Below are 25,419 nucleotides of genomic sequence, written 5' to 3' on the forward strand. Positions count from 1 at the left end.
AAAGGGAATAAAATTGTACCTTAGCAATAGTACCGTTTGAGAAGCGATATGTTCCAATTGTTTGGCAGTAGTTCGCCGTCCATCGTACCGCGCTTATAAGATCCCTTTCCGATGATGTCGAGGACTTGGTAGGGTCCCCCCTAATTTGGGCCGAGCTTCCCTTCATTAGGATCTTGAGTGTTGATGGTGACTTTCCTCAGGACTAAGTCCTCGACTCTGAAGTGGCGAAGGTTGGTTCTCCTATTGTAGTATATTTTGATTCGTTGCTTTTGTGCAGCCATTCGAACGAGTGCGGCTTCTCGTTTTTCATCTAATAATTCCAGGCTAGTATTCATAGCTTTGTGATTTGAGTCTTCTGTTATATGTTGAAACCTGATACTGGGTTCTCCGACTTCGACTGGAATCAAGGCTTCGGAGCCATATACTAAGGAGAACGGGGTTGCCCATGTACTGGACTTTGATGTTGTTCGGTATGCCCAAAGGACTTCGGGTAGAATTTCTCTCCATTTCCCCTTAGCGTCGTTTAACCTTTTCTTTAGGTTTTGAATGATAGTCTTGTTTGTCGATTCGGCCTGTCCATTCCCACTAGGGTGATACAACGTTGATAGTATCCTTTTTATTTTGTGGTCTTCGAGGAATTTTGTCACTTTGTTGCCGATAAATTATTTTTCATTGTCACACACTATTTCGGCAGGTATCCCAAATCGACATACGATGTGATCCCAGATGAAGTCTATAACCTCTTTCTCTCTCACTTTCTCGAACGCCTGTGCTTCAACCCATTTAGAGAAATAGTCAGTCATAAATAAAATGAACTTGGCTTTAGCTGGGGCCGATGGCAGAGGACCGACGATATCCATCCCCCATTTGATGAATGGCCATGGGGATAGGACTGAATGAAGTTGTTCTCCGGGCTGATGGATCATCGGTGCAAACCTTTGACATTTATCACATTTTCGAACAAACTCCTTAGTATCTTTTTCTATGCTATCCCAGTAGTATCCTGCTCTAATGATTTTGTGAATCAGTGATTCGGCGCCGGAGTGGTTCCCACACGTGCCGTCATGGACTTCTCGTAGAACATAATCGGTGTCCCCTGGTCCTAAGCACACTGCCAATGGTACATCGAATGTCCTTCTATATAACGTTCCATCTTCAGCCAATGTGAATCGAGCAACTTTGGTTCGTAGGGCCCTCGACTCTTTAGGGTCCGATGGGAGCTTTTCGTTCTTCAAGTATTCAATATATTTATTTCTCCAATCCCAGGTTAATCTTGTAGAGTTTATCTCGGCATGACCTTCCTCGATCACGGATCTCGAGAGTTGAACGACAGTCCCCGAGCTGATCTCATCTTCCTCGACCGATGAACCTAGATTTGCAAGTGCATCGACCTCACTGTTTTGTTCTCGAGATACATGCTGTAAAGTCCATTCCTTGAAACGATGCAAGGTTACCTACAACTTATCCAGATATCTTTGCATTCTATCCTCTCGAACTTCGAAGGTTTTGTTTACTTGGTTCACTACCAGTAAAGAGTCACACTTGGCTTCAATGACTTCTGCTCCCAAGCTTTTAGCTAGCTCGAGATCTGCAATCATGGCCTCGTACTCGACCTCATTGTTAGTCAACTTAGAAGTTTTTATAGATTGCCTAATAGTGCTACTCGTGGGCGGCTTCAAAATGATGCCTAGCCCGGACCCCTTCACATTCGAAGCACCGTCTGTGAAAAGGGTCCATACCCTCAATGATGTACTCGATTTTAACAAGAGTTCCTTTTCGACTTCGGGTATGAGGGTTGACGTGAAGTCGGCCACGAAGTCCGCTAAAATTTGAGACTTGATGGCCGTCCGGGGTTGATATTCGATATCGTACCCATTGAGTTCGACGGCCCATATGGCCAATCGGCCCGATAGTTCGGGATTGTGCAAAATATTACGAAGTGGGTAAGTGGTTAATACGCATATGAGGTGACATTGAAAGTATGGTCTTAACTTTCTAGAGGCGCTTATCAGTGCAAGTGCCAATTTCTCCAAATGTGGATATCTAGTTTTTGCTTCTCCTAAGGTTCGACTTACATAATAAACGTGAAATTGCGTACCTTGCTCTTCTCGAACTAGGACACCACTTACCGCGATTTTCGATACTACCAAGTACAAGTAAAGTTTCTCATGTGAAGCAATGGTGGGCTCGATAGGTATCGCTTTAATTCCCCTAATGCCTGTTGGCATTCCGGGGTCCAGGCGAAATCATTCTTTTTTTTAGCAGAGAGAAAAATCTGTGGCTTCGATCCGACGACCTCAAAATGAATCGGCCTAAGGCAGCTATTCGTCCAATTAGCCTCTGCACGACTTTTACACTCTCCATGACGGTGATGTCTTCGATGGCCTTGATTTTATCGGGGTTGATTTCGATCCCCCGATTCGATACCATAAAACCAAGGAATTTGCCCGAACCGACTCCGAAAGGACATTTCTCGGGTTTGAGCTTCATGTTGCATTTCCTTAAAATCTCGAACGTTTCCTGCAAATGAGCCAAATGGCTCTTTGCGCGTAGGGACTTAACTAGCATGTCATCAATATAAACTTCCATTGATTTACCTATTTGTTCTTCAAACATTTTGTTTACTAGGCGTTGGTAAGTAGCTCCTGAATTTTTAGCCCGAAGGGCATTACATTATAACAATATGTTCCATACTTGGTGATAAATGAAGTCTTTTCTCGGTCCTCCGGGTTCATTTGGATTTGATTATACCCGGAATAGGCATCGAGAAAAGTAAGGATCTCGTGGCCGGCCATGGCATCGATCATGCGATCGATGTTAGGCAGTGGAAAAAAATCTTTGGGGGATGCCTTGTTTAAATCCTTATAATCTACACACATTCTAAGTTTGTTCCATTTTTTAGGGACTACAGCTACATTGACCCTATTTTGAGAATTTTAGTTACCTCGTCCTTTATGAATGCGTGTTTTACCTCGGATTGGGGTCTTCTCTTTTGCTTTACCGGTTTGAACCTAAGGTCCAGGCTTAGCCGATGCGTCGTTATCTCCGGTGGGATCCATGTCATGTCTAAATAGGACCAAGAGAAATAATTTATGTTATCAATAAGAAATTGAATAAGCTTTTTTCTGAGTTCGGGGGTTAATCTCATTCCCAGGTATACCTTTCGCTCGGGTAGGTACTCGATCAATATAACCTGTTCCAGCTCTTAGACCGTTGATTCAGTGGCTTTAGAGTCTCCGGGAACAATAAAAGTTCGAGGGATTAGAAAATCCTTCTCTTCTTTTTCTATCTCCTACTTCCCTGATTCGGTCGAGGCTGGTGGCTGTGATTGCTATTTGACTTCCTGTTTATTTTTGATGCTCGACCTGTCTGAGGTTAATAGTGTCGATATCGGCGTTAACTCATCGACCGTAAACATTTCCTTTGCAGCATGCTGCTCCCCGTATACTGTTTTTACACCGGCCGTCGTCAGGCATTTCATCATTTGGTGGAGAGTCGAAGGGACTGTCCTTATATTGTGGATCCAAGGTCCTCCGAGTAGGGCATTGCACCTCATGTCGCCCTCGATTATGTGAAACTTGGTATCTTGAATGGTTCCAACCACGTTAACCGGTAGAATAATCTCCCCTTTAGTTGTTTCACTGGCCATATTGAAGGTGTTTAAGACCCGAGCAGCGGGCACGATTTGATTTTACAGGCCAAGATGCTCCAAGACCCTCGATCGGATGATATTCGCTGAGCTATCTGGATCCACTAAAACACATTTAACTTGAACTTTATTTAATAAGATAGAAATTACCAGAGCGTCGTTGTGGGGCTGAGAGAGGCCTTCTGCTTCTTCGTCATTTAATGATAAAGTGCCTTCGGGCATATAATCTCGGGTTCGTTTTTCCCTAGTATTGATACCATAGACCGTTTGAATATGGGTCCCTATGGAATGTCGACCCCACCGACGATCATACGAATGACATGTTGGGGTTCCTCCTGTTCATTTATCTTGTTGGCGTCCCTTTCTCTAAAATGATTCTTGGCTCGATCACTGAGGAACTCTCAAAGGTGGCCCTCATTGAATAGACGGGCTACCTCATCCCTTAATTGTCCGCAATCCTCGATCTTGTGACCATGCATGCCATGATACTTGCACATCAAGTTTGAGTTTCTTTGTGAAAGATCAGTTTGTATGGGTCTAGGCCACCTAGTATCTTTGATCCTTTCGATTGCCGATATAATACCTGATGCTCGATGCTAAAGTTATATTCCGATAACCAGGGTGCCTCTGTGGGATCGACATACTTGTCAAAACCACTTTTGCTCATAAGTCCCCGAGAATTCTGTCCTTGATCACTTCTTCGATCGCTCCAGGCGGAATTACGTTTTGAACCATTGTTCCTTCGATCTGCGGTATATGGTTGATATCGGTCTCTGTTCGATCTTGGCTCCCTGTCGACATCCCTCTGGTTTTTAACTGCCGACCTGTTTGGATGTACTGAACTGGAAGGGGCTCTTAATTGGTCGTCCTCGACCCTGATCTTCGATTGATATCGATTGTGCACATCTGCCCAAGTTACTGCTGGATACTCGATCAAATTTTGTTTCAACTGACGTGATGCTATCGAACTCCGCTCGTTCAACCCTTGGGTGAAAGCTTGAACGGCCCAATCATCTGTGACCGGTGGCAACTCCATGCGTTCCATTTGAAATCAGGACACGAACTCCCTCATCATTTAATTATCCCTTTGTCTTACCTTGAAGAGGTCCGATTTCCTTGTTGCGACCTTTATGGCCCCGGCATGTGCCTTTACGAAAGAATCTGCTAATATGGCAAATGAGTCGATGGAATTTGGTGGTAGGTTGTGATACCAAATCATTGCTCCCTCGAAAGGGTCTCTCCGAATTTTTTCAACAGCACTGATTTGATTTCATTATCTTCTAAATCGTTACCCTTGATAGCGCATGTATATGAAGTAACATGCTCGTTGGGATCAGTGGTCCCATTATATTTGGGTATTTCTAGCATACGAAACTTCTTTAGAATAAGCTTCGGAGTCGCACTTGGAGGAAATGACTTTTGTACAAACTTCTTCGAATCCATTCCTTTCAAGATTAGCGGTGCCCCTGGTATCCGATCAACTTGAGAGTTGTATGTTTTCACTTTTTTATCTTTAGCTTTGATTCTCTTCTCCCCTGATTCAATTCTTTTGGCGAGCTCCTCGAGCATTTTCATTACCGTAGGATTAGTCCCCGATTCGTTACCATTCGACCTTTCCTGTTCTGGCTCGGTACAACGAGTAGTTTCCGGCTCAACCCTATTCGGAGCTCTATGTTGATTTTGTAACTGAACAATAGCAGCTTGATGAGCCTGAAGCATATGGAATATCACTTGGAGATTGACTCATTCGTCTCCTCTACCCTGTGTTCCTTGGCCACTAGATCGGCTTTCTCTGCGTACACTCTCATCGAGATTTGCGCATAGGTCTGCGTTTAGAGCAACGTGTGAACTGACGTCGACTGGGTTGGCAACCGGTGCTCCCCCGAGATTAGCCTGTGGAACCTCGACTCCTGGAGCAATCACATTTTTGTTTTCACCGTGGAATCCGAAGCCATTGTCTCCGTGAGTGGATGCGTTTTGTGAGTTGACATGTTTTAACCTGAAAGCAAAGATACTTGACAAGAACAAGCGTAAAATAGTGTGTGTTTTACCAGAATCAGTACTGAACAATCACTATTATCCTTAGCTCCACGGTGGGCGCTAAACTGTTTACCCTAAAAATTGAGTAACAATTAAACTTATATTGTGGTTTTAAGGATATGTGATTTAAACCAGCACCAATTGATAAACAACGAATTAAATAGATAACTTGGACAATAAAATAAATCAAACCGGTCCGTAAACAATGCCTCGATCTTGATTCGAGATAGTCTTGAGGTTAGTTAATAAGAACAATGGAGGATGGAACAAACGGCGATGAACAATAAGTAAAGCAAAGAAAGCAGCGTATATGTATATTCTTCTCAGTGAATCCTGTCTACAAATGATTGGACCTCCTCTTTATATAGTAGAGGAGACCTAATTATGGCATGTCTCTTATTACAGAAGGAAACCGTATAAACAGCTAGTTATCCACTTCTGATTTGGTCCGTTCCGAGATTCACGCCGTGATCTTCGACCGATTACTGATATCTCGCCATTCCGTTATTCCTTCGAAGTCGGTCATACTTGATCTCGATTGTTGTTGGTCTCGGTCTCAACGTACACTTCGATCTCTAGGCTCGATGTCTCATCTTCGAGTCCTGATCCAATTTATTATGAGGCTACCCCGATGCAACTCCCTTGTCTCCTCCACATTCATAACTGTTACCAGATCCCCTCTGCTGAGCCTTTTCTTATCTCCTCTGCAGCAAGCTCAGGCCTCGATCAAACAGCAAAATGGCCGTATACACTTCAACAATTGCACCAAATTAAACGATGGCATTTACATTAAAGATGGAGAAAATCCTATGACACAAAGTAGGTCTACCATCACTAAATTATTTACTGTTTCATTCAGAATAACCGCAAGCTCAGTCGTTAGCTCCCGTAAAAGAAAATAAAAGGGGGGTATCATGAAAAGATATATTAACCGCAAGAAATTTCACAGGGCCTCCGCTGGAGTCTTGATTTTGTAGTTGATAAAGTAAGGTGCGAAAAATTAATAAATTCCTTAGCTTTTTCGTCTATTAGCTCTAAGTATTCTTTGCGTGATTGCATTATAATATTATTTTGGAGACAATAACTTCGTACGTATAATATATTGATTCCTAAAGATTACTTGTTGAATTATACAAATGATTTGCACTTGAAGTCAGGAGTAGTAAAAGCTGGGTGTCTCTGTCGGTGGTAATAGTGAAGAGAACCTAAAATTGTTTATCTTACACTCAAACGTCAGTTACAGAGCGAAGCATGCTAATTTCGTGAGGAGCTAAATATTTTCTTTTACTTTCGTTGTGTAGGTGGTAATATGTTATTGTAGGTATGAAGTCCCGTTATATTTTGGCACTTCAGGTATTTTGAACCACTTCGAGATTAATTCTGATACCGCACTCGGCTTGTACGGCGATTGAGTATACTTTTTCGAGTCCGGACCTTTCAATACTGGTGGCGCTCCCTGGATTTGGTCCATGCGGGCGTTTACTTCCCTCATAAACCTTAAAAGTTCATTCTTGAACGGGTCGTTCTTGTTGTTGAGACCGGATCCGCTCTCCCCAGCCCCGTCGGAGCCAACTTCATCCCTGGGAGTGTTGTTGTCGCCTCTCTGCGTTGTTTGGTTTGCAGAAACTCCGGGAGGAATTGGATCTCGTCTGTTTGCATTATTCAAAGCCCCCGATAGTGCCTGCTTCAGCTCCGTCATAACCTTATCCTGCCGCGTGAGATGGCCTAAAATGACCGCCTGTTGCTCTTGCAGGACCTTCACCGCATCCGCGACATGCTCCTAATCAACATCATCAGGAGTTGTCTCCCGAACCTATCGAGGGTACTGCCTGTCATGCACCGACATGATGTCATTCCCCTCATTGCGGGTGTCACTGATTGAATTCTCGAAATGAGGCCGCCCCCCTCGAATTTCAGAGTTGTACGTGTCGTTAACAGTGTTATCTGTCATTTTTTGTGATTTTTTCTAAGACAAAATAATCAAATCACGTAGTAAAAAAGGCAAGAATCAATTTAATTGCACGACTGTCTAGACCCCACGGTGGGCGCTAAACTGTTTACCCATAAAACGGTACAGTTGAATTTATACGTGGTTTCTAGACAAGTGAACTAATTTGATCCTGAAATAATGCAATAATTGAAAAAATGTACAATACTTAGCCTTAAAATGTAGATGAAATAACAGAAATGACAGTTCCGGGAACAACGTTTCTGGGTACAGCAATGATTAGATCAAAAAGTAAAAAATTTGTGTACTCTACAATTATAACCGGACTCACTATTTATAGCTACGTCTAGGGAAGGATGTCCTAGGATCGTGCCCTCCTTTAATGTCAATTATGAGGGTCATAGATGATATAATGGTGAACATAAATACCAAATTCTCTGTAACGGGCCGTCGCTCTTAATGCTGCAGAATATTCCTTATTAAATGCTACCGGCCACAGAGCATTTAATACATCTTTATGAACGTTATTCCTTCCGGTGACAAGCGAAATGGCTGTGTTCGGTATTCGGCCATCCCCGTCTTGAATTTCACTTGTCTTTTCTTTAAATGACCACGTGTCATAGCATATTTCACCCTATACATAATTATTTTGCCAAACTAATTGGAAATTGTACTAAAAGGAAACAAGAGAATTTCATAAGAATTTTCTGTACTATTGAACAATTAATGAATGATTTAAAATTTCAATAGTTAAACGACGAAATTTACATTAAAGATGGACAAAATCGTATGACACAAAGTAGGTCTACCATCACTAAATTATTTATTCTGTTCCATTTAGAATCATCTAGGAGCAGGACAACTGCAAGCTCGGGTCGTTTAGCTTCCGTAAAAGAAAAGAGAAGGGTGATATCATGAAAAGATAAATTAACCGCAAGAAAATTACTGTAGTTTTTCACAGGGCCTCCGCTGGAGTCTTGATTTGGTAGTTGATAAAGTAAGATCCGGAAGATTAATTAAATCCCTTAACTTTTTCGTCTATCAGCTCTAAGTATTCTCTGCGTGATTACTGATGGATTTACTATGCATTTGGCTTTCCTATTTATAGCAATAATATATTATTTTTGGAACATTAAAAATTATTTGTTGAATTATACAAATAATTTGCCCTTGAAGTCAGGAGATGTAAAAGCTGGGTGTCTCTGTCGGTGGTAATAGTGAAGAGAACCTAAAATTGTTTATCTTACAATCAAACGTCAGTTACAGAAAGCGAAGCACCACTCTGCTAAAGAAATATACTACTAAAGAATACTATACTACCACTCTCACTTCTTCTCCGTCTGCCTGCTCTGTTCTCTACTTTACAGCCATTTCTTGTTTCTAGCAATTCTCCCAATTGCTAGATTCAGTCTCCATTTCTCATCAAATGCTTCCTCCTTACTCAGCCGACGAGTCCCTAGAAGCCGATGAAACCCTGCGCAAACCTCCCAAAGCCAATAGCAACGACTTTCTCAAGAATGCACTGAGCAATTTCCAGTACCAGATTTCTACTCACCCACGTTTCTGGCTTTTCACCTTTTTCCTCTTCTTCCAACTCGTAGTTCTCATTTTCACCCGCAATTCCCCCTTCCCCTTTTCAACCCACTCCCCACCCCAATCCCTCCCCCACTTCCCTTCAGAAACCGCATTATTTGCCGACATACAGAAACCCCATCATGATCCAAATGCTATTTATCCCTTCGGAGACTCCGAATGCGAGTACGGTCGTGTTTATGTTTATAATCTACCTTCCAAATTTAACAAAGACTTAGCTTTAACTACCTGCGACGATCTAGACCCATGGAAGTGGCAGTGTGGACTTGTCACCAATGACGGATACGGAAAGAGATCAACGGACCTCGCCGGAATCTTGCCGGGTAATCTCTCTGCAGCGTGGTACCGGACAAATCAGTTCTCCTCGGAGGTAATATTTCATTACCGGCTTTTAAACTACAGATGTAGAACAAACGACCCGGATTCTGCTACTGCTTTCTACATTCCGTTCTACGCCGGACAAGCAGTGGGGAAATACCTATGGACCGATGAAATCGAAAATCGTGATTTGCTTAGCAATAAAGTACTGAAATGGGTCCAGAGGCAAAAATACTGGAAAAGATATAACGGGTCGGACCATTTCCTGACTCTGGGTCGGATAACGTGGGATTTCCGGCGATTAGGTGACCCGGAGAAACTGTGGGGGTCGACTTTTCTCAATCGGCCACAGATGCAGAACGTTTCGCGTTTCACCATCGAGAGGGCTCCATGGGATGCAAATGATATCAGTGTACCGTACCCTACTGGATTCCACCCTCACTCCGAGAAAGAACTCAGGGAATGGCAGAACTTTGTGCTTTCATATAACCGCACGAGTCTTTTCACGTTCATTGGCGCAGCGCGTGGGGATATCAACAGCGATTTCAGATCGAGGTTAATGAGTTACTGTAGAAACGAGTCGGACTCGTGCCGAGTCGTTGACTGTGCCGTGACTCAGTGCTCTAACGGTTCGTCAGAAATCCAAGAAGCACTTTTGAGCTCCGATTTTTGCTTACAGCCGAAAGGGGACAGCTTGACTCGGCGGTCGGTTTTCGATTGCATGGTGACCGGTTCAGTGCCGGTTTTTTTCTGGCGACGAACGGCTTACACACAGTACCAGTGGTTTTTACCAGAGGAACCGGGGAGTTATTCGGTTTTTATAGATCCTGAAGCAGTGAGAAATGGGACGGCTTCCATTAAGGAAATATTGAAAAGTTACAGTAAAGATCAAGTAAGGAAAATGAGGGAGAAAGTAGTAGAAACAATTCCAAGAATAGTGTACGCAAGGCCAAGTGGAGGTCTTGGGACTATCAAGGATGCATTTGAAATTGCAGTTGAAGGAGTATTGAAGAGGGTTAAGGATGAAAATGAATGGAAGGAATACGTGGATATGGGCAGTTGAAGATGATGAGTTTATAATTTGGGAGATTTGATGAATGTAATGTATATAATTCTTTCCCTTAATATTGAGCTATAAGTATAATCATATAAATACAGGGACAAGTTTGAAGCAGGACGGGTAATTCTGTGTGGCTGCTGCTGATATGATTCTCAGTTTTTAGAATCAGCTTAGGTTACTGGATTATGGCGAGCTCGGATTTTATACATGTTAACGTACCAAATATTTTTAGAGGTTTGATTTAAGATCAGACGAAAAAGTGAGGTCAAGTGTTATCTGCGGGTAAGAGTTATATATTGATCAGATTTTGGCAATTTCTTTTCTGTTTATGTCTTTCATTTCCATGTACTAAAATAAGGGTTCATTTTGAAACATGTCTTCTTGTTTCTCACATTTATAGTAGTACTAACTTTTCTACCTAGTGCAGACAATTACATTATACCTTATCGTCTGTAGCTAACAGTGTTTAGCTTCTCATCGAGAAAAGAAATCCTTAACTTTAAAAAATACTGCATTTTAATCTTTCGCATTCGCACTCAATATAATGTTGTATCTATGTATACGGAAAATACGACAGGTTAAAGCTTCATCTTGAGTTATATCAAACCAAGGTTCGAAGATACATCGTTGAGCTCGTGACCCCGGGACTGAACGAAATCGAGACCGAACAAGATCGAGGGAAATTTGCCTAGCCAAATAACAGAAGGACGAAATATCGAGGTTCGAAGATCGACAAGACCATCAGATTTGCCCTCGATTTTACCGAAGACACAACCAATCCTGCTTCTGACAGCCTCGAAGAAAAGTTTCGCCAACTCATCTGATAAGGATCCGCGATTCTCGCCATTAACATCATTATGGCAGAAATCATAGAATTAAATAAAAAAGGGGGCCAACGATCTACATAATTTATTATAAAATGTCTTAAAAGTTTCATTTCCCTAAATATATAGAGGAAACTGAGTAATTCATGGACACATTGCAACTTACTTCAAAGAACAACATACTATTTTTCCAGCTTTGTTCATATTATTCTGGCTTGAATAAGATTACGTCTAAATTCGAAGGAAGTTAATCCTACGAGGCTTAAGTTGTTCAATATGCATAGTTTGTATTTATTTTTCTATTTATTCTTCCATATTAAATCTGATTTCGAGCTTTGTATCAAATTATATTACATATAAATTCAATTGTTATCCAATTTTGGAAGTAAACCTTAGCCTAGAATGTGATTTTAGCTAATAGAACAATTTTAGAAGGCAAAATGGCAGACTTTGAAAGTTTATCATACTTTTACCGACACAAAGGGAGAAAAATTAGAGGAAAAACTCTCGCTTAAACTTGAAGGGTGACAAGAAAATTATTGCTTAAACTCCATTAATAATTTCATATGGGAAAAGAATTGAGGTCGTTTGCTGGTACTACGTGAAAGAAAGGCTCGAGGTAATTAAGTAAAATGACATAATTCAACGTGCATAAGCTAAATGGAATTTACGGGCTCATCGGGGCCAACCTAGATGTCAGGACCCAAATTAAAAGAAAATAAAAAAGGTATAATCTCTAGCGGAAGGGAAATTAATTCGTTTGATATGTAAATCGAACTTAGGGGTATACATAGGTCGGGTGTTTGTTTGTATTTTTTTTATTATCAAACCAAACCAACAAAGTCGGGTTTTCAATCTCGGTTTTTCTCGGGTTTTCGAGTTTTTTTTTCCAGTAAAGTCTTCATAACATAAAATATGTAACTTGTGCTCTAAATATTTCTTAAGTCTTAGTAAAATACAACTATATAATGTATGTTCCAAGAAACTAACACAATAATATGAGATAAGTCATAGCATTATACTAAAATATTCAATAACAAAGATAATAAAATTACATCAAGCAAATTTTGCTAATTAATAAGTCATAATAAAAATTAACATAATTTAAAAATACTATATATGTCATGCTAAAATAAGTATAGCTAATAAGTACTAATATTAATTACATAATTAAGCACTAAAGAAAAAGATAAACTAAGTTATGCACTTTCATTATAAACCAATGTAAAACTAAAATAATTATCCAACACTATCGTCATTCCTAGTGTTGAATTGAATTTCTTTTGTTATCATTAGTATTGATTTGAACTTTGTTTGAGTTACTATATTTATGGGTTATAAAATTTATTTACCATTCAAGAATGTTAAGTCTAAACTTGAAATAATACGTTAAAAGATAAAACTGTGAAAACGTTTAAGAAATATTTATAAATTACATTACAATAAATATTTATATGTATAAAATATTTTTAAAAATTATATGAATGTACTATCGGGTTGGTTTGGTTTCGGTTTGACTTTTTTAGTTAAAACCAAAACAAACCAATTATGGTCGAATTTTATTTTCCAATATCAAACCAAACCAAACCAAACCACATCGAATTTTTTTTCCGATTTGACTAGGATTATTAGTTTGGTGCGATTTATCGGTTTTTTTTGTAAACCCCTAATCGAACTTTTCCTAAAATCTCATCAACTTCCATAGAAATTTAACGACTTCATTTGCAAGAGATACCATCACTTCCATGCGTTAAATTGATTTGAAAATTAAGTGTAGTCACCTAGTATTAAAATTGATCCGCTGATTTCTAGGTAAGACCAAACAGATATCATAGGAATAGCATAGTTCTTGTACCAAAAATAGTAAAAAACTCGGTACTCTCTGTTCTCTTCTCTACTAGTTCAACTAATAGTGAAGGTACAAGTGCGGCAATTTCTCATATAACTTCAGAAAGCAAAGCTGTGGTAAAACGCATAAACCAGACTAAAAAAAAAGATATTGAAAAGGGAACTGCCAAAAGATGTACACCGTCAGGAGTAGTATGCATCTTTGGTGTTATTCCAGGGTCTAGAAGGTGTAGAAATTAATCTTGGCGTACAAGCAGCCAATGAATAGAGTTTGATTCTAATAATATCAAGAGCATAGCAAACTTTGACCCGACAGTTGATAGGCTAAAATAATTCTTTGAAAGGCTTAACATGTTGGAGCAGCATGCATGGAAAATCTTAGTAGCGTTGGTTACGTGAGCTTTTACTTTATCGGTCAAAGTTCTATTTCTTACCTTGTAATAATTCCCTCCCCGTTTTTTCTTCTTCTACCCCCAATTCGAAAAAAAATATTGGAGCCGCCTGAATACATAGGCGGCCCCCTAAACTTATCCATTTTTTTTCGCTTAGACACTCATAAAGGTCCATGTTTTTTTATGATTTTTGGCTCCAACAACCTCACGTTCCTTATCATGTCCAGCTTTTATTTTAATATTTAAAGGAGGACGAGAAGAACGTTTATTTAAGATGGACTGGTGGAGAACTTGGGGCACAAACAAAAGAACGATGTAGCACATAGGACCATTGAATTGAAAAGTCTTTGTTGACTCAGCAACCCATCATATATAAACCAACCAAGTGCAACAAGGTTCAGATATGTCCTAAAAAACAGAAAATGGAAGCAACTTTGTTGTATACTTCTCTCTCTATCTTCTTTCTACTTGTAGCTCTTGTTTCCTCAAGACGAAGACAACTTATTAACCTCCCACCAACCCCAGCACTTAAACTTCCTATTATAGGCCATCTCTATCTCTTAAAACCACCTCTGTATCGCACTCTTGCAAAGCTCACAACTAAATATGGTCCCATTTTCTCTCTTCAATTTGGTACCCGTCTTGTTTTGGTAGTGTCCTCCTCATCTGCTGCTGAAGAATGCTTCACCAAGAACGATATTGTTTTGGCCAATCGCCCTCGTTTAATGATCGGCAAATACATAGGCTATAATTATACTACACTCTCTGGTTCCCCTTATGGTGATCACTGGCGCAACCTTCGCCGCCTCTGCGCACTTGAAATTTTCTCCACTAACCGTCTCAACAATTTTCAGCCAATTAGACAACATGAAGTCAAGCTTCTTGTTCATAGAGTATTTCAAAACTCGGGTGGGAGTTTTGGGACCCCTGTTGAACTTAAGTCCAAGTTATTTCAGATGTCGTACAATATTATCATGAGAATGGTAGCTGGAAAGAGATATTATGGTGAAGAGGTAGATAACGAGGAGGCAAACCATTTTCGGGAGCTTGTAGAAGAGGTTATTTCATATGGGGGTGCATCAAATCCCACGGATTTCATGCCTGCAATATTTCGTTGCTTTTTCAGGAGTATGGAGAAGAATTTGGCCAGGCTTGGTAGCAAAATGGACGCGCTCTTGCAAGGCTTGATTGATGAACACCGTCGTGATAAAAGCAGAAATTCCATGATTGATCATTTGCTTTCTCTGCAAGAATCAGAACCAGAATATTACTCTGATCAAATCATCAAAGGAATAATATTGGTAAGCTCTCTTCACTACTGCATCTCCCACTCTATGTTTAAATTGAGAATCTTTGTTTAACTTAGCCGCAGGCTAATCATCCCAATTCTTGATTTAGTGAACGTTGCTCTGGATTTCCTGTTCTAGATGTACAAGATATTAGAATGTCCCCATTGGTTGAAGGATAGGATTGTTGTCTCTTTATATGGTTTGGTCAATCCTTAGCTCGTGGGTTGAAGGACTGGATTGTTGTCTCTTTATATGGTTTTATCTAATCATCATCTCATGAGCTAGCTTGTATGGTTGAGTTAGTACCATGTCCATCTTCTTGACATGATGTATATAAAAGGCTGCATCCGTTGCTTGAATTTTTTATATTTATACTAAGCAAGAAGCAATCGTCACCAAAACATAGTATAACTGCCTTTGTATCCACTGATTTAAAGTTATAGATTGTTGCTGCATATAGAACCCCGGGAATATCAAAATATCAACTTACAAAAGCAGTTGCCGGACACTTTTCTCATTAACTAACAACTGCAGGTCATGCTGAATGCGGGGACTGAAACATCATCTGTAACAATAGAATGGGCAATGTCTCTTTTACTCAATCATCCAGAGGTGTTGGAAAAGGCCAAAGCTGAAATAGACGACCATGTGGGTAAAGATCGTTTAGTGGATGAAGCAGATTTACCCAAGCTGAAATACCTTCAAAGTATTATTTCAGAGACACTTCGATTGTACCCTGCAGGACCAATGCTAGTGCCTCATGAATCATCTGATGATTGCACTATCGCTGGGTTGCACATTCCACGTGGCACGATGCTATTGGTGAATGCTTGGGCCATCCACAGGGACCCATTACTTTGGGAGGATCCAGAGAGCTTCAAGCCAGAAAGGTTTGAAGGTGTGCAAGTGGAATCATGGAAGCTATTGCCATTTGGAATGGGAAGGAGAGCGTGTCCAGGTTCTGGACTTGCTCAACGTGTGGTTGGTTTAGCTTTAGCAACTCTAGTGCAGTGTTTTGAGTGGAAAAGGGTAAGTGAAGAGATGGTTGATTTGACTGAAGGAAAAGGTCTCACCATGCCAAAAGCTGAGCCACTCATGGCTAGGTGCGAAGCTCGTGATATTCTTCACAAAGTTGTTTCAGAAATATCCTAATGTTTCAGAGTGTTTCTTGCATTTTTTTAGTGCTCCATACCTCTAGTTTTTAGGTTAGAAAGGTTTGAGTAATAAAGTACCATGTGTCTTCATTCTCTCATATAATATGCGCTATGTAAGTTTCTGATTTGTTACTTAGATACTTTGGATTAAATATATGAGGTGCTACTTCTTTTTAATGGTGTAAGTAGAGGCTGATGGATTCAACAGAACTCATTATTTCGACTGCACATGTGAAAAATCACTATATGTCAACAAATATTAATTCCGAACTCATAATTTTAAATGTATAGTGGATCAGTAGTAAGAACCTTAAAGGTTGAATCCATCAAATATATATCCTGGATCCGCCTCTGGGTGTAAAAAATAGAAACAAGGTTTATTAGCCTTTGGAGTCAGTTACAACTCCCAATTGCATCAAGTACTCGGAAATGTTTGTTCTTCGGTGGAAAGGAAAATAACTTCATTTCTTACAAGGAAGGCAGGAACTGACCAAATATGTAAACTTGCTGGTATCCTCACCGTTGAACCTCCTTCCACGCTTCACGGAGAAGCTGGTATCTGACAATATTTCTAGCAGGTTTTGCTAAATTTGGATAATCCTTGAAGCTATCAGCGAGGAACGAAGTAAACGGTGAGTCCAGCTCATCAAGCTCAACATCGCTGGTGTACGTTTTCTTGAGTACAGATGACCCCCTAATCTTTGGAGCTTGATTGCCAACCTTCTCTATAAAAATAGTGAGAGACAATGCCGGAGGAGGTGTATAGACAGGCAATGTGAAAGTGCACGGGAAGCTAGTCAGCAATTCTCCAGGAGCATCTTTTACATCCTTAATCAGGAAAAATATGGTGTAAGAAAGGGTATGTGACTTCACGTTAATAAGCTCCGTAAATAGGGCAAAAATTGCTCTGAGCATTATGGATGACGAAATATTGGCTTGCATAAATCTGCTTGAGATAAACAAAATGAGAGGGAAAACTTACTTCGGAATCCAGGGCCTCAAGGACATTCATTGGAATTGGATCAGGACGGAAATCATCTGGAACAAAATTGGCGAGAACTCTTTTGATCAAAGCTGGACCAAGTATTGGGCAGACCTAGTAACAGCAAGTTCAAAAATTATGTATGGAGAAAATGGATTTGCTAGAGATTGATCTGTTGATAAATTTAAAGGGAAATTTGGACTAACTTCTTTTCTTGTGGATGCATCTATGAGCATTTCAAATGGAAGCATCATGAGGTTGCTCAATGCATTAAGGAAACGAAAAGCCTTGAACGATTCTGGTTTCTTGTCATTCCCAAATATGTTATTATACTCTGGTGAAACTTCATCTTGAAAGCCAATAAGATCTGTAAGCCATCCAGACCAGCTCCCAACCTATCAACAAACCAAAACGGTCATAATCGATAAGTAAATACTCCCTTGAACCAAAATACAGTTGAGAAAAATTTAAACTTGTCATATTTTCATGTATTTTTAGGGAAAGAACTCAAGTAGTGGAAACTAAGTATAAACAACTGTATTCTCACTTTTTCATAAAATGCTGTATATTTTTCACCAAATATTGGCCCATTTCTATTAGTGTAGCTCTGGTTAATTAGTAGAAGTATATTATATAATCCTTCAGGAATGATAAACTAGCATGAAACTAGGCACACTAAAGCTAACTTTTTCTACTCACAGCATTTTTCAACTGTGCACCAGCTCCAAAGCTTGATTTTCCAGCAGGAATTGGGAGGACCTTACGATCACTTATAGGATCAAACACTGGATCTGTTGGCATTTCTTCAGTGGATTCGCGGAGAATAGCATTGAACATTGCCACATCCAATCTACTCACCAACTGCTTCATCACCTAGAAACACAATGAATACATTTCACAATAAGTCATTGTTGAAGAAAGAACAAGATGCTGGAAAATCGTTACTAACTAGAACCTCAAATCACTCAAACAAGAAGTAGAAGTGGCTGCTTGTGTGGACAACAGAAGACACCTCATTCTGATGAATCAACTCACCAACTTTGGCAGAACAGGTAAGCAGCCACATTTATGGCCACCTGCCCGAAGTGGACAAAGCCTTTCACAGGCATCTTTCAGAGCCCTTTTCCAAAGTTTTACGGAAAATTTGCCCTGTTCTTGATCGCCCAAAGAATGTCTACTCCCATATGTTTTCTTCACCCTTGAGCCCTTAGTCTTACTAGTTTTTGCAGTCGAAAACTGCATATGTGGAGTCAGAGTCTGCAGGCAAAAATAAGTGACTGCACTGTAATTAAAGTAGCACTTGTTATGGGAGAAAAGCTCAGAAAAATTTAGGTGATCAACCTGCCACCAAAGGGACTTGGTGATTTTGGAGAAGATCCAACCTTCAAGCTTTTCCAATGCTTGAGTGAATGATTCGATGTCCTCCCAGTTATAATATTGCTTAACTAAATGACTCTTGTTCCCTTGGCTAGCAATTGATTTGATGCTTTGCTGCATATATATTTTTTCCAACGCAGACCTACCTTTGTTGCCAGTAGTTTCAGTTGGTGCCCCTTCATTAAATTGCACTCCTGCAGCAGCCTGACTGATGATTGCTCTTAACATAATGGAATTCGACAACCAGAAAGTTAGCCTGTTTGTGGGGAAAAATATTAGAGAAATCCTGTAAAGTTTCCAATTTTATCCTTAAAACATATTTGTTCCAACATATCGATAAGCTTTTTTTTTGGGTCCACTATCCACTTAATTCACGATATCAATCGAAGATTGATGCTGATCTATTAATTAGAAACTGGAAAATTAGAATTATTAAGAAAATTAAGTAGCTTATAAAACAATCAATCACAAGAGTGTACCTTGGAACATCGCTTCCACATGCTTTAGAAACCAAAGCTAATCCTGAGACAGCGGCTCTAGCAGCACTTGCCTGTTTAGCAGTGGATTTTGTTCTCCAAGCGTGGAGATAAAATCTAGCAAGGCGCCTGGCTGGAGTGTGAACTTTGTTCATTGAACTTCCATGCTCAGCAACTACAGAATAAAGGCCAACTTCAATAGCTGCAGCTTCTTTTAGTTCTTCCTCAAGCATCTGAATTCTAGATTCCGATTCAGGTTTACTCTTTGACATAACATTTGCAGGATCTCTTTTTTCAGTTGCTGAGGTACTGGTAGTATTCTTTGGTTCTTTTTTCTCCACTACTGTACTTTTAGCAATACTACTAGTTTCTATAGGTGTGTGTTCTTTTATTTCTTTCTTAATAATCTCAGTGTTCCCCAAAAATACATTTGCACTTGCAGAGTCTCTTATCTGAACAGACTTCACTGGCTTCAATCGGCCATGTGTGATCTGAGCTCCAAGAGCTTTACGAATGGAACTCATTGTACCTTGTCTTTTCATACTTTTAGCTATTTTGTTGTCTGACAAGTCTCTTGTGTCATCAAGGAACAGTTCGTCCTGTCCAAAATCATGTTCTGTTGTTTCATCCGAACTATTTTGACTGTCGACACCTGCCTGAGTATGCATATGTGAAGTCGTAATTTTTGATATCAATCTATCAATGTATTTTTCTTTAGATATCTGAGTATTTTCTTCACTTTTGCTTGTTCCGCTGGCTGCTTCTTCATGCATGTCATTCTGCAATTTAATGTCAGTAAAATCTTAAGCAGACAATAACACTACAATGGACAGAAAATACAATTAACCAGAGATAATCTCATATTGCATCGTGAGTCTGATGTAGATGTAACAATGGTATCCCATGATTAACCTTAACCTTAATTCATTAGGTGCTCTACTGGTACATAACTAGTGACATTCCAATCTAGATCAACTAACCACATTAAAAAGCTTAATTTGATTTCTTTTTCTTTGCCCTTTCTATTGAGGAAGAAGCTGAAATTGAAGTCAAATGTCTAGTTCTTACAAGTGGCCTATGGGAATATAAGCCAAAAGTTCCAGACCGGAGAAAAGTAGAAGCACGATATGAAATTCATACGATTCTCATGTTGCAGATGATAAATTTCAAACCAGAACCGTTCAGATTATCCAAGGAATTTAAATGAGGTTGAGCTAACTGAATGCTTGTTAACCAATGGATAATGAGTTTAACATCAATACACTATAGTGTTTTACACAATCATATAAGCAAAAAGATAACTACTGATAATCGTCCATTATAAGTGGTAGTAACAACCTGAAAAATAAGGCAGCTTTGTCAGTCAAATTATTTGCTACAATAGGTTAAAATACACTGAAAGTTAAATCCTAGATAATTTAACTCAAGTACCTTTACAACTCGAGATGGCGAGGGCCATGCCACCTTAAAAGCAGAAGAATCATATTCCAGAAGGAATGCAAGGAAGAATCATCATCAGTAAAAGAAGCACAAGCCGTTAATCATAATGATGGAATTTGATTGAACGCGAAATACCTTTACATTGTTAGATGGTGAAGCCCAAGCAGCTTCAAAAAGAGAAGAGGCAAAAGTTGAGGATGAGTGCGACGAAACATCATCATCAGTATAAGAAGCAGCATCAGAATCATCTTCAGCATCATCAATCATTAAGTCTGATTCTTGTTTATCTTTTGCTGGCTGAACCTTAACATATAGAGATGGTTGCAGCAAGCTTTTAGAACTCTTCTTGCAGTTTAAAGGAACACTAATAGCTAAAGTTTCTTTGATAACTCCATATTCTGCAAAATTTATTGAAGCTGTCCCCAATAGTTGACCTTGAGCTGCATTCTCCTTTGTATATTCATACAAGGAGAACTCCAAGTTATTCTTTAGAAATTTATCTTTGGATTTTTTCTCGCGACATAAAGTTAAGAATAGAGTGAAAGTCTTGTTAATTTCAAGATAGTCATCCTCAACAGAGGAAGTCACAAATCCAGAATTGCGATCGCCATTTTCCCACTGAAGTAATACTGACTGAACAGACCTCAATGATTCTGATGGGGGCCATGGCCTAATCAATTGGATATGTACAATGTAATCAATTTGGAAAGAAGCACCCTTTTTCTTCTTCTTCCCAAGACCCATGGCTTGATAGTAACTTGCAATGCTCCTCTGAACTTAAATAAACTAAAACAATACAAAAACCAAAAACCAATTTTTTTAGTAAACCGCAAGATGCAAACAAAGGCTTAAAATTTATAGTTCAAGTTCCGTGAATGATTAAACAGGACAACTACGTAACAGAAAAGCAATAACGTGCAAGAATAAATGAAAAGTGTACAGAAAAGTGGGAATTCTCATTTATGAAAAGTGTGGAAACGGTGAAAAGAAAAGAGAAGATTTTTACTCGATCAATACTATCTTTTGCTGGCAGAGTTTGTGAAGCCTTTAATTTGATGGCACAGTGAATTTGGCTTTCTTTTTGGGAGACTGTTTGTTGGGAGAATAATGAGTAGAGAGAAATGAAAAACAAAGATGAACAAGTTATTATGCGTGCGTCTAACTACGTGAGAAAGTCGACAGAATGACTAAACAAATGTACGTGACCTAGGACTAATGTCCTCCACCGGCCAACTTTGTTGAAAAAAGATATAACTAACGCCCTGTAATTGTACTTATTAATTTTGTGGTTTGCCACTAATATTGACTTATGCCTAACCATTAGCTATAACTTAATTAATCGGTTTGGACTAGATAATCTGTTACTTGTTCTTGTGCATTCATCTGGATTAGTGATTATTAATGTAACATTAACACTTACCTTTTGAATAAGCTTTAATCCTTTTTCCTCAAGGTATAAGAGTTACTTTACGCTATTGATATAAAGTGGATGAGCCAATCCCTTGCTGATCTAGCGGTGTTGTTACCATAAGAATAAGGTAAGACTATATTTTTGTTTTCTCCTTTTCTTCGATGAAAAAGAAATATATGGGAAGGATTAGATATTTTTCTGTTTGAGAAATTTGATTGAATGACCTTCTGAGTGTGCTATAAATAGTTAAGTAACTTTAATGTTACAAACAAAGAAAGATAATTTTACTAGGTAATTTCAAATTGTTGATTGATCATTTATTCAAATGGACTCGAAGTATAAGAGCTAAGTAGCGTACTTAGAAAGTGAATGTTGCAAGGACAAAATCACTTCGACATAATCAGTTCGCATTTTTAACTTCTGAAATTTGTTCATATCAATAACACAGTAGAAGTAAAAGAGGAGCACACGAAGCTCCTCTATGGATCCTTTCAATTCTAGACATAATTTTGATTTACAAATGTATGGAAAAGTGCAGATTGCAGAACACGAGCAACTGCCACAATAAGATGAAACCTTGCTTCTGTTCCCCGCAGGTTTTGGCATCCTCACAAACAGTTTCTTGTCTCTATTAAAACCAATTATGTTCATGGAAAAACTCCCAAAATCGTTACCTCGTTTATCGACAACGCAATATAGAGGAACCTTTCAAGATTAGAGTCCTCGCATTCACCTCAACCCCAAAAGTTTTCGGGAATATACAAAGGAAATAAAAATGAAAGTGACTCTATCTTTATTACCATCAACATTCTAGTCATCTTTCATCTTCTTTCTCTTTACTGCTGTAATTATGTTTGCCCTTGAACCGAGGAGTTCTCTATCTGCACAAGGTATGGATAAGATCTGCATATACACTACTTTCCCTAAATCTCACTTGTGGAAATACACTAGGTATGTTGTTGTTATTCTAGTCTATCTTTCTTATTCACGAAATTTTCGTAGACATCTATGAAAATCTTCCCAAAACCGAATATGGGGGCTAATTTTCTTATTAAGCATTTTCTAAATTTGCAATGTATAGCTAGTCCTAAATCTGAATAAAGCTGGAACAGAGTTGTAATATCTTGTGAAGCAAATGTAGTCAAAATATAATGAATTTTCTGATACTGAATAGAGCAAAATAAATGCAAAAGTTCATTGTATCTTATGAAATAGTTAAGGTATGCGCAATCTAGTCCATTGTCTCAACTAATATGCAACTGAGACATAGTTTATAGTTGATTGATTGATAAATAAAACCCAAAGAAAAGAAGGCAAAACCAGTCGCTCAGCTTAACAAAAGGAAATTATCGATGTCCAATGTTAATCAACACGATAGTTGGCATGCATGTGGAGCTTAGTAGTTAGTAGTGCATTTCACACACACTGATGGGCAGTCCGACCGGACCATTCAGATCCTTGAGGATTAAGAGCAGAGGCCAGTGAGATCAGTTTCTACCATGAGCAGAGTTTGCTTACAACTTTTTATTAGCCAATCACGAAAACAGCCTTGGCATCGTCCCTACTAGAAATTATATACTACATTACTATTCAGATACAAACCAGTATACAGTGGCACATCAACCTAAGGACGTGGTATCCTCTCTCATTTCTCTCTCCAATCATTCAAGATTAGCAAATTCAGGAAAATAGGAGAGACCAACTTCAGCATCTGGTTGATTCTTGACTTCTGTTCTAATCACTTTCACTCCGGTTGGGTTTTGAGGACGTGAATCCAACCTGAATAATAAGCCTTAGAGCAAAGATATGAACCTGAACATAAATTATAGTGCAAACACATGGAGATTCAATTAGCAAGCTCATTAAAATGCACCTGATAATCTTCACTGCTGGGAATCCAGTCGTTTCTCGCTGGATTAGTGTTGAACTCTCTGGCTCTGCCATTCTCATGACCACCATTCAATTGAAGATTGTAAATGTTACCATCCGTTTGATTGACCATCTTTATGAACCCACTTCCAGTCTGCCAAGAATTGAACATTAGCACAATAAAAATATGAATAACACAATTCGAGTGTCACACATTATAGTGCAAACATTACAACGAATGATGGATGTATATCTCAAATTTAAACTATATATGCAGGGCAAAGCCACATTGTCCTAAGGGTGGTCGCCTTCGTCGAAAAATTACACTGTATATATAGGTAAAATATTAGGTTTTAACATATATTGAATAACATTTTGTCGGAATTTTTTTTTACTTCTTTCAACTTTGAACACTCTTGGGGAAATTCCTAGCTTCGCCAACTTTGAACACTCTTGAGGAAATTACTTCTTTCAACTTTGAACACTCTCGGGAAAATTACTAGCTTCGCCACTATACATGCGTATATAAAAACTATATGAAAAAAATTATTACATGCTAAAAAGGTACACTAACTACCTTTATAAAAATACATGTGAAAATTTACTAAACTGAATCCGTAATGTTAAAAGTGCAATAGATTCAATATAAGGAACTTAAAAGTTGAACATGTCAAGATTAATTGTTGGATCGGGATCTACCTATATATGCAGCATGACAAGTAATTAAAAATTTAAAACTCAATGGTAGAAGGAAAAGAGTAGAGAACCGTGTGATGCTGTTTGTCAATGGAAACCAACTCATTGTAGTACCGTGTTTCCACAAACTCTTCTTGTTCCGAGCAATTACTATTTTCAGAAAAGATACTACCACCCTGATCAAGATTCAAAAGAACTTATCAAAAAGATTAAAATAATTTACATTCTATTAAAGGAATGTAAGAGTAACTAGCAGAAAGCGAGGAGTAGAGTACTTGAGTCTGAAGAGATCGGAGATTGTCAAGTTCTGGAATAGGGAAATCTTCTAAAAGGGTTGTCGGCGAGACTGAATCAGGTTCACTACGGTTAGGTTTGGCGAGTCTTTTAGGTGCTTGAGCATCGAACAGGGCTTTGACTTGGTTGGTGATTTGGAGCTGCTGATGTTCGTCCAAAACCTCGTCGCTCCGGCTAGGTTTGGTCACCGTTAGATGTCGTTCCATGATGTTGGGTTGGAATGGTTACTATTTTTAGAGGGTAAAAAGCTAACCGGTGGGGGGCAACACCTACTGATTGTCAATACGAATTAAGAACATTCTAGTTTACAAACAAACCATGGGCGCCTACTACACTGTTGCTCGTTGCCACGTCCCTCTGTCTCACCAAACTTTAATGCTTTACGTTTGAATATTAAAAATGAAAAAAGGTCAATTGATCTCAAATTAAATGAAATATTTTAAATAAATTAGTATTTTAAAAATATCAAAATGCGCAGTAACTATTTTACTTGTCTTCCAATTTAACTGTAGTAGTGATGGAGGGAGTGCTTTTTCTGTAGTAGTTTTATACTACTACAATTTTAACCTCTTTAGTACTAGTAATATTTTTTTTCTGTTTTGTTTAAACTCCTATTATTTAAACTTGATTCAATAACTTAAAGTAATTACGTATTCAATTTTTACATTTCAGACTATTCTTTTAAATAATTCAATCATTATAATTTAACAAATCAAAGGTCTTAGATATCCTTATGTTTTAGTTATCGGATCATATTAA

At 38.8% G+C, this 25,419-nt stretch overlaps 4 protein-coding genes across 7 annotated transcripts; 2 read left to right on the forward strand and 2 right to left on the reverse strand.

The window, feature by feature from the left end:
* The first annotated feature begins 8,670 nt into the window (after nt 1–8,670).
* LOC104120547 (xyloglucan galactosyltransferase XLT2-like) lies at nt 8,671–11,029 on the forward strand. Its single transcript, XM_018766329.3, has one exon. It carries the CDS (start codon nt 9,064–9,066, stop codon nt 10,609–10,611), a length of 1,548 nt encoding a protein of 515 aa, XP_018621845.1. The 5' UTR covers nt 8,671–9,063; the 3' UTR covers nt 10,612–11,029.
* Nucleotides 11,030–13,948: 2,919 nt separating this feature from the next.
* On the forward strand, nt 13,949–16,292 carry LOC104120546 (cytochrome P450 81Q32-like). Its single transcript, XM_009632338.4, has 2 exons — nt 13,949–14,973; nt 15,496–16,292. Exons 1-2 carry the CDS (start codon nt 14,095–14,097, stop codon nt 16,111–16,113), a joined length of 1,497 nt encoding a protein of 498 aa, XP_009630633.1. The 5' UTR covers nt 13,949–14,094; the 3' UTR covers nt 16,114–16,292.
* Nucleotides 16,293–16,467: 175 nt separating this feature from the next.
* Nucleotides 16,468–21,572, reverse strand: LOC104120545 (uncharacterized). 3 transcript variants are annotated; one of them, XM_009632336.4, is made up of 10 exons: nt 21,397–21,571; nt 20,526–21,176; nt 20,382–20,414; nt 18,954–19,729; nt 18,439–18,730; nt 18,133–18,354; nt 17,797–17,970; nt 17,304–17,492; nt 17,098–17,211; nt 16,468–16,943 (listed from the first exon to the last, which is right to left on the reverse strand). In XM_009632336.4, exons 2-10 carry the CDS (start codon nt 21,132–21,134, stop codon nt 16,632–16,634), a joined length of 2,721 nt encoding a protein of 906 aa, XP_009630631.1. In that variant the 5' UTR covers nt 21,135–21,176; nt 21,397–21,571; the 3' UTR covers nt 16,468–16,631. The 3 variants fall into 3 exon arrangements, with proteins under 3 accessions (XP_009630631.1, XP_009630632.1, XP_018621844.1); XM_009632337.4 differs by lacking the exon at nt 20,382–20,414 and having other exon boundaries at nt 21,397–21,572; XM_018766328.3 differs by lacking the exon at nt 21,397–21,571 and having other exon boundaries at nt 20,526–21,371.
* A 1,720-nt stretch (nt 21,573–23,292) lies between these two features.
* On the reverse strand, nt 23,293–25,022 carry LOC104120544 (uncharacterized). 2 transcript variants are annotated; one of them, XM_009632335.3, is made up of 4 exons: nt 24,642–25,022; nt 24,438–24,542; nt 23,675–23,824; nt 23,293–23,580 (listed from the first exon to the last, which is right to left on the reverse strand). In XM_009632335.3, exons 1-4 carry the CDS (start codon nt 24,864–24,866, stop codon nt 23,536–23,538), a joined length of 525 nt encoding a protein of 174 aa, XP_009630630.1. In that variant the 5' UTR covers nt 24,867–25,022; the 3' UTR covers nt 23,293–23,535. The 2 variants fall into 2 exon arrangements, with proteins under 2 accessions (XP_009630630.1, XP_009630629.1); XM_009632334.4 differs by having other exon boundaries at nt 23,293–23,593; nt 24,642–24,980.
* Nucleotides 25,023–25,419: the final 397 nt, after the last annotated feature.

Source organism: Nicotiana tomentosiformis, chromosome 2 (assembly GCF_000390325.3).
Source record: "Nicotiana tomentosiformis chromosome 2, ASM39032v3, whole genome shotgun sequence".
In the NCBI taxonomy this organism is placed as follows: Eukaryota; Viridiplantae; Streptophyta; class Magnoliopsida; order Solanales; family Solanaceae; genus Nicotiana; species Nicotiana tomentosiformis.

What these genes read in the sequence shown, in the direction of transcription:
- LOC104120547 (XM_018766329.3), top strand. Translation starts at nt 9,064, where the DNA reads ATGCTTCCTCCTTACTCAGCCGACGAGTCCCTAGAAGCCGATGAAACC.
- LOC104120546 (XM_009632338.4), top strand. Translation starts at nt 14,095, where the DNA reads ATGGAAGCAACTTTGTTGTATACTTCTCTCTCTATCTTCTTTCTACTT. An exon ending in TCATCAAAGGAATAATATTG is followed by an intron (nt 14,974 to 15,495) that starts GTAAGCTCTCTT and finishes TAACAACTGCAG; the next exon opens with GTCATGCTGAATGCGGGGAC.
- LOC104120545 (XM_009632336.4), bottom strand. Translation starts at nt 21,134, where the DNA reads ATGGGTCTTGGGAAGAAGAAGAAAAAGGGTGCTTCTTTCCAAATTGAT. An exon ending in CACCATCTAACAATGTAAAG is followed by an intron (nt 20,415 to 20,525) that starts GTATTTCGCGTT and finishes TCTGCTTTTAAG; the next exon opens with GTGGCATGGCCCTCGCCATC. An exon ending in CCAAGTCCCTTTGGTGGCAG is followed by an intron (nt 18,355 to 18,438) that starts GTTGATCACCTA and finishes TTTTGCCTGCAG; the next exon opens with ACTCTGACTCCACATATGCA.
- LOC104120544 (XM_009632334.4), bottom strand. Translation starts at nt 24,866, where the DNA reads ATGGAACGACATCTAACGGTGACCAAACCTAGCCGGAGCGACGAGGTT. An exon ending in TCCGATCTCTTCAGACTCAA is followed by an intron (nt 24,543 to 24,641) that starts GTACTCTACTCC and finishes AATCTTGATCAG; the next exon opens with GGTGGTAGTATCTTTTCTGA. An exon ending in TTGACAAACAGCATCACACG is followed by an intron (nt 23,825 to 24,437) that starts GTTCTCTACTCT and finishes AATTCTTGGCAG; the next exon opens with ACTGGAAGTGGGTTCATAAA.